Source organism: Sphaeroforma arctica, assembly GCF_001186125.1.
Source record: "Sphaeroforma arctica JP610 unplaced genomic scaffold supercont1.151, whole genome shotgun sequence".
NCBI lineage: Eukaryota > Ichthyosporea > Ichthyophonida > Sphaeroforma > Sphaeroforma arctica.
This window is the reverse complement of record NW_014040407.1, coordinates 77,151-88,152: the sequence shown is the minus strand read 5'-3', so window position 1 is coordinate 88,152 and position 11,002 is coordinate 77,151. Positions and strand designations below refer to the sequence as shown.

Genomic DNA, 11,002 nt, shown 5'->3' with positions numbered 1-11,002 from the left:
TGGTATACTGTGCACGCCCGTTAACAGTACTCAGTCAACCTTGATGTATGTCGGTCCTTTGTAGGCAAGCATGTGATCTGTGGTCTTTTCCGAGTCAAGCCTCTACTCCTCCCTTGTATGACGAGGATCTGAGTGTCAAATACCACCTTGCGTGATATACCTCGTGTCTGAGGTAGTGTACTATCTACTACTGAATATAAAGGGTGTGACGTGGAATCAGGTGCCTTTTGGATCCCGTTATTTCCGACTTGTAGTTTCCACTTATTTCTTACTGTGGCCTTACCCACATACGTGGGTTAGTCTCCGGATGGATGTGTACGGTGCACTGTGTCCGTGCATGATATGTCCACATTCACGTACGTGTTCTATATATCCTAATTTGTCTCTTCTATTACCCGCAGTCCCGCTCCCCCTGGCTATCCCGGTGCGAACACCAACATCCCGCATACATCTAATGCACCTCCACAGCAGCAAGGTTATCCACCTCAGCAAAACTACAACCCCTACGGCGCACCACCCCAGGACGCGTATGGTGCACCGCCTCAGGGCCAGTATGAGGCCTCGCCAGGGTCATATGGGGCTCCGCCAGGACCGTATGGTGCCCCACCCCCTGGACAATATGGACAGTATTGTGCCCCCTCTCCCCAGGGTCAATATGGATACCCGCCCCAGCAGGGACAGGGATATCCACCGGCTAGTAACCCCGCGTACGAGGATGCGTCGGCACCCGAGGCAGAAGACGTTCCACAGCAGCCACCGACTAGTCATCCTGAGTATGGGGAAGCATCAGCGCCCGTGTCAGAAGATGGGCCAAAGCACCCGCGAGCGCCTGAAGGGGAGTATGGGCACACTTTGCCCGAAGGAACTGTACCTACCGCTCCCGTCGATGACGCGGCAGGTCACGCTGAGGTGCCGGTGAGTGAGCTCAACGAAGCGGTTGAGCAGCTCAGTCTTGGTGACGAAAAGGCTGAGAAAAAGGAGAAGCACGCAGAGGAGGAGGCTGTGCAAAAGCCCAAGTTTTGCCAAGAATGTGGTCACAAGTTAGCTGGTGCCAAATTCTGCGGCGAGTGCGGTCATAAGGCCTGATGAAAAGCTGGATATGACTTACATCTGTATCAATGATCCTGACGTTATAAACCGTCTCAGAGTCGGTGTTGAGCCGATTTTATTTTGATGCTGGGAACTGCAAACGCCCTTAGCACGCATTTTCGAATACCTGATAGAGCTGGTATGCGTTTTCCGTCTGAATTCCATAGCGCTTATGAATATGAAAATAAAATAATTTGGTTTTGATAGTGCGTAAGAGCACGGAAAAATATTACTTGACGCAGACCCTGTCAATTAATCTTTGGCATCGTCAAGAGTCAACTTCGCGGAGATGTATTAACATCTAGGCCCATGTATTGGGCCAGTGGTGGCAGTATCGTGTGTGAGGTGCTAATTGGTATTGAATCTTGAAACCATTAAACCTTTTTTATATTCTTTATTGCTCAGCCAGGCACTTGTTACCGGGCTCTGAACTCGTCACGAACTCTCTCTCTGCCTGTCACTAGTGTAAAGGTATCTGTGCCTATAATTTTTAAGATATCTATGTCTAAAAGTTAGTGTTACTTATATGCTCTATACTGTCTGTTGTAAGGAATTAAGAAGGAAACTGTAAAGAAATGTTTGGAATAGTTTATGATTCATTTGTTTGTTCGTTCAATCACCTTGTATTCCTACACTACAAATAAAAAGTTTGATGCAGCACATATTGTAAATCGCGCGATTGAGAAAAAAACGTGATATCTTAGCAACGATAACGGACATTTCAGTATTAGAAAAGATCCTTACTATGATGTTCATGTGTATATGGTCGCGCTAAGGGTGCAACCCCTCTATTTCCAGTAAGGAGATGTTATCGCTGAGAGGTGGCGCGATTCGACAAAATTGTGTCATATAACGTATGAGTTACACCGCACCAAGGGTAGATTTAGATCTAGTACTCTATAAGCTAACAAATTCCTTCAATTAAAATTATACGATGACATTTTACAATATTAGCGAACACGACTTCCCTGTTCAGAATCAGCAGGATCCGTTGAAGTTCTACGGGTTCAAGGCATGTTCTCTGTCGGACATACCATTCCCAGATCAGCACTAAAGGGCGCTAGCACGAACTAGCTCGTATCTCAGCTTTGCAATTCTGACATTTGCAAGTTCATAAACCTTGCATATTGATGGTTTAATAAATATTAGTTGCATTCTGAACTACAATGGGTCTGGTGATGCTCCTGCGACTGCAGCAGGTGCCGGCAGGATGACATTATACGTTGTGTCAATCGATGACTTTTGAAGCGCGATTGACAAATTATACTATGACCTCTATCATCGTATATCAAATCGACGTAACGGATGCAGTGGTCATCAATGAAGGATTTCCATGCGAAGGAATTCTAGATTGTTTTACGGCTACTGAGGTTGTAACCGCCGTGGATTGGCATTGGACCAATGTAGTGGCTCTGGGACTCAACTTCCCGATTATCTTCATATCGCTCACCGAGATGACCGCCAGAAGAGCAAATAAGTCCAACACCGTGTATGCAATCTTAGCCATTGAGGCAAAGTAGAAAACGAACAACTCCCATGAACCCGGCAAGACTCCATATTCTGGGGCGCCGAAATCTATCACCATCGAAAATACAATTAAATTGCTGCCGACAGCCAATACAATGCCAATCCGGAAATTACTCTTCCAGTCCGAAAAAGACGAGCTGACATCGCGGGTTCTATAGGTATAGTATGCCAGCACCCCTATTGCCACCTCCCAAGGTATGAGCACAAACAAAGTGTAGTATATTCTTCCCTCCCAATCTAGCACCGTGGCCAACAGGTATGGCATAAACGAGAATAAGGAAAGAATAAACATGCCTCCTACAACCTTAGCGAAGTGTCCATTGTACGATATTTTTCCCCTGTACGGTGTTTGAATGAAAATCATAAAGATAATACCTTCGCGTGCAACGATCAGTGCCAAGGTACTCGTGACGGTTATGTACTCTCCCATTGCGAGATAAGTGTTTAGGTGATGCTTCCTTCCTTCCCATAGAGTAGGTAGAAAATATGTGAGAACTATAGAGTATTGAGTTACGGACACCAGTAGGGCCGTAATTCCTATTCCAGACACGAAAACTATCCCCCGAGCCTTCACTAGTGGGTGGTCGCGCTTCCATATACAGCATCCGGTACATACCACAATGAGCATGAAGGTGGTACAAAATGTGATTGTAACAAGTACTACTATTGTGTCGTTATTTCCCCAAGGCATTGCGACTTTAGAAGGGTCCTGTGTATCCAACACCAGCGCGCACCATGTATACATAACCCCATAGAATATCAGCACCGCAAGAACATTTCCAATGACGGCCCAATGCGCAACAATCTCGAAATCAGCTTGTGCTATCTTCTTTTCCCTCCATATTCTCTTGAAAGTGCTGAACCCCGTTTCGACACTCGTGTTTCTTCGTTCTGGAAGTGACTCATCCGTTGTGATGCTGTTACTCGATTTTGGGTCACATAATATCTGTGACTTTGACTCGGGATTATAGGAGGACGAGCTATGTGCTTCTTCGGCGACGTCTTCAAATCGTACGTTGTTCATATTGTGTTTTTTATTGCCTCGTATAACTATATATGAATTGCTACTTCCAGCGACATTCGTTATATATATAAAGAATAATAAAATTTAAATTTTTTAAAACATTGCGCACACTTGACTCCTCCTGTCTGACTGTGCCACCTCAATTCAGTGTTCACTGTTCACTGTTCACGAGTGAAGACTGAAAGGACAGTTGCTTTTTATCTTATAAGTTTTTTTTTAAACAATGCGAAAAGGAATGCTTCTTTATGTAAATATTTATGTTCTTTTGACTTTTTAGGTAAAAAAGTTTAATTCCGTTCTCGAACTTTGAAGTCACTTTCATTTATTTTTAAAGAGTTCAAACTCACAGAGTTTCATTTCAGAAGTCAGAACTTCAGATACACAGATTGGCTCTTTTCTTAAAAAGGTCTTTATTCATCTCGCTTTGTCTCTAGGACTGTGGAGTAACTGGAGTCTTTGGAGTCTTATCACTTATAGAGTTGTATGTAAATAGACTCTCGCACTCTCGAGTTGTGTTGGATTGGGAGTTATGGGACTTGGCCCACAACAAACTTGGCCCACTTGTTGTCTGCCTTTTGGCAGTTGGCACCTGTGACCTGAGGAAGACGGTATATACTAAATAGTTCAATAGTTGGCACTCCAAAAAAAAAATTATAAAACAAATATGAATATGTGTAGATAAAGCGTTTCATTCTTTCTTTCATTTTGTTTGTTCTTATTTGTTTTTTAAAAACAATCAAAATAACTCATTCGAAAAATGCGAATCAAAAAGTGAGAAAGATAAGAATGTAATTTTATATCGAAATAGATAGTTTTTATTTAAATATACCGTTTTGTTTTAAAAAAAGAACAAAATTGTTTCGTTGTTTGTTTTTAAAACAAAATATGTGTACGGTTGTATGAAACGTTGACCAGTTGAACAGTGAACACCCAGAGACCAGAGTCCCAGAGGCCGGAGTCCCAAACTGGCATCACATCGACGAATAAATAGTAAATACTACTCTCTGGTCCTGTTTTCTTCTTTTAAAAAAACCCCGAATACTAAAAATATGTCATATAAAATAAAAATGATTTTCAAACTAATCAAAAGAGGATTGTAATCTTAGATCGACTCAAAACACAATGTAACGGTGAACCTAGATTTATTTCCTCAATAGTTGAATAAACGTCTTTGAATAAACGTCTACCTTAGCAGAATGAACTTCTTAAATGAACTAAACCACGTGTTTATACTATCTCCGAAGGATTTCCTTGAGAATCCTGCCGCCAATCAAATCGTGTATCTACTCAATTTCGAGCCTACAAGTCCATTCAACATATATCGTTACCTGCCAACCTCCAGCTCATATTACCCCGCACTTCGGTTCGCAAAGCACCAATCATACACCCACCTCACAAACCGCACAATACAACTTAGAACTTTCCAAACTTATTAGCTTTCATACTTATAAGTTATCGACTACACTTGGAAGTTCTCGTACTCTTATTAACGGTCAGGAACATTACTGAACAGTTCGGTTCTTGCAACACCGACATTGTATTAAATTGTAGGTAAACATGGATGACATTACACCTCCCCAATGAACAAGACATTAGTGTCGAGTTCATTCATTCAACCATTTATTCAACTGCTTCATCCGCAAAATCGGATCCCTCGCAACCTGGAAGAACATCTGCAACTTGTTCCACCTGTTCTTATTGACGTGATGCTTCATAGCCAAATCTAAAGTATATTCTACCACGCCCTTACTCTCACCTCGCTTTGCCGCATCGACTATCGTATCAGCATATATACCAAAAATTGAATTCATGGCATATAACCAAGACCTCCCCATCTTTTTGATCGCATTACTGCCACCATTTCATTGAGATCTGTAACTCTAGCTGCCCCTTCACCAGTATAATTGTAGAGCCAGATACAAACAAGCTTCCCTCCTAAACATTCTATTACTGGCCTCATTCTCAGGATCCTCTAACCTCACCTTAAGCTGATTCACATGTATTGACTTAACCTTCCCATTAAATCTGACCTCGTACATCCCTTGTAAGTGTTCCCTCATAACAATTGTGCCTCTCACTAAATATGTTTCGTCAACTAACTATCCTTCGACCTACCAGTATACAAAACCGACTGCCCCGGCTGCCAATCTGATGCCTCTTTTCTATTCTTGTCTGCCGCCTTTACCTGCGCCTCCTTCGCTACTTCATCTCTAATGGCCACCGATCTATCCCGCACAGCAGCATCACTCAGAACTTGCTGGTATCAAGGTGATGGTTCCGCTTCTCTCGGCTGATACGATGGTCACATACCCGAAGGAAGGTGTTTTCCTGAAGCATGGGCAGGAGTCTATGCCGGCGCCTGACTTCGTGACTCTCGTATGCCACATAAGTTCTTACAGACCGCACAAGTTGCGGAAGGACTTCTGGGAGACGTTGTAGGCTGAGCGGCTCCTCTTTAAGAAGCTGGCTGCGACAACAGTAAAACGTGAGAATGAGGTTGTGTCCTGTATGGTGCAAGAAGACACAGTGGGTGTTGTGACTCATCCGAGTGGTAAGAGGGTTTGGTGTGGGCTCCCAGCGGAAGAGGCTGGGGTAGAGGCCACACCTATCTCTGCGGTAGGTGCTTTCTCCTCACAGTCATGGCGTGATTCCAGCGAGGTGCTGGATCAGGCGGTGAGGAAAGCAGAAGCCCAACTGGAAGAAGTTGGCATGCCCCAGGCCGGGGGGTCGTTAGGAGCGGTGTACACACGCAGTCATAATGCCAAGTCCCCAAAGCTAACGCATCGGCAGAAAGATATGGCTAAGATTGTGGATACCTTACCTGCTCAGGACGACATGGATCTGGATGAACCGGTGGTTCCTGAGCCTCTTGGTGCTGAGGAACGCGCTAAGATGGAGAAAGATCCAGTGGATGAACCCGAAGAATATATGAAGCAAAATCGACTTCAATCGATGAAGCGTTCGGTCTTTGGGGTTGAGATGGGGGGGTACAATTATTGAGCGGATTGTACGCTATACCCATGAGCTCTTCGCGCATGCGAGTGCTAAACGGTTAGACCAGCTGACACGCACACACACGCTCTGTGTTGGAGTGGCATGATAGAGATGTGCACTCATGTGCGTCAGAGTTTTGACGCCTGCCAAGCGATATCTGACGACTTGGGGAAGGAGGGTCTCCTTCAGCAACCGATACGCCCTGAGGAAACCATGCGCGAGGTAATGGACTTCATGGACTTTGACCTTGTAAACGGGAAATCCAAGGTGTTGCTGGCTGTTGACACGCAGACGCGTATGATGATTGCGAGAGTCTTCAGCTCGAGTGCAGATGGGCCCTCTGTAGTACGCTTTATGGAGGAGCAGGTCTTCTGCGCGTCTCATGATGGATGCGGACAAGAAATCCCAGAACGGAGACGTGGCTACGTTCTGTGAACGTCGTAACATTGAGCCGCACTGGATCACAGTTGATCGCCATCAGGGTAATTGGCGACCAGAGACACTCATCAGGACGATGAAGGATTGGCTTCGCAGAGATATTGAAGCAGCAGATGATTCTCCTCATGCGTGGCTTCACTTGGTTCATGAGATGGTGCGCATTTACAACGCCACGCGCAACTCAGTCAAGGGGTTCTCGCCATATTTACACATGACTGGCAGGGACTTCTATGGACAGAAGCGTTTGGAGCTGCAGAACAGAGTGTTTTCCTTACTGGAGTCTGAAAAAGGTACAGAAGCCATGGTTCGTGACGCTGTCGCGGCAGTTCGAGATCGGTGAGCTCAGCTGGAACAGCAGAGTCGCGCCAATATCAGAAGAGAGAACGTACCATTGTTGCCGGTCGGTTCTCAGGTATAGTTTTGGCTTCGTGGCAAATCGCACGATTTGTTAGCGCGTTCGGGTGGTCCGGTCAAGGTGGTGTCAGTACAAGCACCACTTCCGCACGTATTAGAGATGCCATGAATTCGGTATGGGGTCGGTGGCAAATGTGGTGTGATTAGTTACACACCGTTTGTACCAGGGTCCGGAACAAAACATGTGCTTCCGGCGCAGAATGATATCCTTCTGAAGCGTATGTTTCCGGATAAAGATAAACGGACACACGCCAAACTCCAGATTGAGAAGTGTTTTGCTTTTGCGCAGTGGGTGAAGTACCGTGCAGTTCGTCTTGAGTGTGGGGTGAGCTGCAGTTGTCCGAGGATGGAGTTGATATACCGGCGCGGAGTTCGTTTCGTCAGATATACGGCTAGGAAGTACTCCACTATATATATATATATATATATATATATATGTGTGTGTGTGTGTGTGTGTGTGTGTGTATGTATGTATATATACATATATGTATATATATGTATATGTTTATGTATATATATATGTATATGTATATGTATTGAATAATAAATAGGTTCAATTACAAAGGCAAGTTTCAAATTTTCAGGTTTAATTCTATATTTAAATATGCAAGTTTCGTTGACCAACCTTTCTCTATCTTCGCAACCGCAGGAACATATGTGGGCAACTAATATTCACAACTGGTTATGGTTATATAATTATGTAGAAAGTATCTATTTATATTACTCTTTTCCGTAAATTGATAACATAGTCGCGTAGATATGTTCTGATATGCTTTTGATATGTGCAAACTATATTGTGTATGCTATTGTCCAGAAAGTTCTAAGTATTTAATATGATTGACTTCAGCAGCGCAAAAACATCAGCATTATTGTTCGCCCGCCTATGATATTCTTGCAGTTCAATATAAATCAACAATTCAGTGCTGTACAAGGCGTATTCGATTGAAGATTAAAGTAGTTGAACGCTACTTAGAGGTGTCCCGTTTATAAGATCCCGAGTACTCACTCTTATACGATGCTACCTCAAGAACTTGAACTGCTAGCTCCTCATATATACCGCACCTTATATTCCCAAGCAATACAAAATGCTAATACAGAAGAGCCATGACTGAAAAATTGTATTAGATAGGCTTCAATGCCAAAGTTCCCGACGCTTTGATGTAGTTGATATATATAAATCGATCCGACATGTAATTTGCAAGTTAGTCTGCTCCGCAAGTGTGTTTTGAACGCACATCAAGGGCTAGTGCCACAAATGCACTGTTTAGTAGTCACATAGCAGCTAGCGTGGACGTAGGTACAAGATAACAATTCGGACAAAGATCGCCAAAGAGCAAGTGCGCCTGTTGGATAGTGGGCAGCCAGTATGATCCCATTCAGCATGCACTTCTTGTATTAATATTTTGTATAGTTGATCTTAATAGTAAGCAGTGATCTTGTGCAACTCTGTCATATTGAGAGCCTGGAAAAAACTGATATAAAGCGATATATATTTTGACTTTTTTTGTTCTCGTTTATTATCAGAGAAAGCAGTCAAACACACAAACAATTGTTCTCTTCTATTATCAGAGAAAGCAGTAAAAGTGTAAAACACACAAACAATTGCGGCATATTTATTGCTGGTGTGTCAAATCTTTTTGTTTTTAAAAAAATCAAAAAAAAACCAAACCGCATGTACTTGAAAAAAAAAATGTAAAATGTACACAAAAACCAAAAACTCACTGTGGCCTCAGGGTTGAGGCCTGAGGACTCTGGGCCTCAGGCCCTCAACATTCACCAGGGACAACACTTGTTTATATTTTTCTTTTTTTTTTAAACATACATATAATAACAGCAGTCTGCGAACAGTCGAACTCAAACAGGGAACACCTCAGTGACCCTCCTCGCAAGTCGCAACTGTTTAGTTTTAAGTTTAGACTGTTCACTGCACTGAGCATTCAGCCACTCACTACGCTGAGCAACTGGGAACTGAACTGAATTCTCTTGATTTGTATGTAATTTTGTTTGTCTGTTTGTTTTAAAACCTAACAAATGAATTCGTTGTATAGTTAAAACAATATTTTGATTGTTGATTTATGAAAATGTACACTTTTATATGATTTTTTTTTGTTGTCTTTTATTTTGTATGTCCATTTTTTGTTTAAAATTCTCTGACCTAGTGTACTCTTGTGAAAACAGAAAAATATAAAACACAAACAAAAGTATCCAACCAATTTTATTTATTTCATGACCATCTCTTTTAGAACGAAAAGTACAACTATGTGTTCCAATTTAGATTTTAGAAGACTATGAAATATGAGGGAGAACGGACGAGTCGGGATTTTTTTTTTCATTTATTGTTGCACTTTACATTTTACAATTTACATTTGTAGCTTATTTCCTAAATAATCTGCGAAGGCATCAAGGTCGTCGCACACAGGTAGAACACCTTCCATGCTTAGGAGTTTACCACTACATCGGAATCGTCCAAAACGCGATTATTGGGCCTAAATGGTTTCAATGTTGTCGCGCCCAAATGTTTACCAAATAATTTCGTATATGCATTCTTATAACCCTAGTGCAAGCTTCAGCAGCTAAAATCGAGAAAAAGTGTGTTTCTACCATGTCGTCGATTGCACGATCAAACGCATTTCCTGAGCTTCTAGTCAAAATTCACTACATATTCAACCACGATCGATTACCATAACAATATTATAGTTTCTGCTTATATAAGAATAACAAGGTCTGAAAATCGTAACGAAGCCATATAATTGAATACGCACACCAAACGTGTCTTTGATCGACATGTATGCACATGAATCATGATTTTGAGTCAGTATAATAAGCACTCTTTACCATAATAACGGGTTCTAAACTAGTAGTATTTACATTTGTTATATATGAGAACCGTTAGAAGCAAGATTTGGTATTTTCGAAAAGTGCACATTCCTGTTCGTACATCGATACATACCTGCATGAACCAATAGAGCTTTCAACTCGGCGACTTCGCAAAATTATTTTGAAATGTTTCGGAGAAAATAGTCTAGTAGAAAAAATATAATGGAATTGCAGCTGGATGGGGTGGTATATAGTAGTCGTTGTCCGACGAACATGTAGGCCCGCCCTTCTTATCTCTCTGGCAGCTCACACAGTTTTACGGTCTCAACTCTCAAGTACTCAATTCTCATCTCTCAACTCACACAGAGGTCAAGAGAAAAGAAAGAGGATATCCAATATCCCCCAGTACATGTGTACATGAGGGAGATGAATACTTTTTCAAAACTAGTGATATAATCGCCTTCAGAAGGCTTCATATTCATGAATGTATAACTACCTCTTCGCTAACAAACACTAAATATATTCACCTACATATTTTTATATGTATATGCATATATATGAAATATATATATATACACATGCATATATATATATATATATATATATATATATATTATTATTATTATTATATATTATTATTTGTTTGTTTGTTTTGTTTTGTTTTGTTTTGTTTGTTTAATTTAAAATTAATTATTAGTT

General features: G+C 41.9%; 3 protein-coding genes across 3 annotated transcripts; 2 read left to right on the top strand and 1 right to left on the bottom strand.

The window, feature by feature from the left end:
* Window positions 1-342: 342 nt before the first annotated feature.
* SARC_03101 (hypothetical protein) lies at window positions 343-1,313 on the top strand (the record flags this gene model as incomplete). Its single annotated transcript, XM_014303123.1, has 2 exons — window positions 343-356; window positions 402-1,313. The coding sequence occupies 2 exons, from the start codon at window positions 343-345 to the stop codon at window positions 1,084-1,086; spliced, it is 699 nt and encodes a 232-aa protein (XP_014158598.1). The 3' UTR covers window positions 1,087-1,313.
* An 871-nt stretch (window positions 1,314-2,184) lies between these two features.
* SARC_03100 (hypothetical protein) lies at window positions 2,185-3,816 on the bottom strand. The gene has a single exon (XM_014303122.1). It carries the CDS (start codon window positions 3,638-3,640, stop codon window positions 2,378-2,380), a length of 1,263 nt encoding a protein of 420 aa, XP_014158597.1. The 5' UTR covers window positions 3,641-3,816; the 3' UTR covers window positions 2,185-2,377.
* A 2,332-nt stretch (window positions 3,817-6,148) lies between these two features.
* SARC_03099 (hypothetical protein) lies at window positions 6,149-6,640 on the top strand (the record flags this gene model as incomplete). The annotated part of the gene is made up of 1 exon (XM_014303121.1): window positions 6,149-6,640. The coding sequence occupies one exon, from the start codon at window positions 6,149-6,151 to the stop codon at window positions 6,638-6,640; it is 492 nt and encodes a 163-aa protein (XP_014158596.1).
* Between the last annotated feature and the right edge of the window lie 4,362 nt (window positions 6,641-11,002).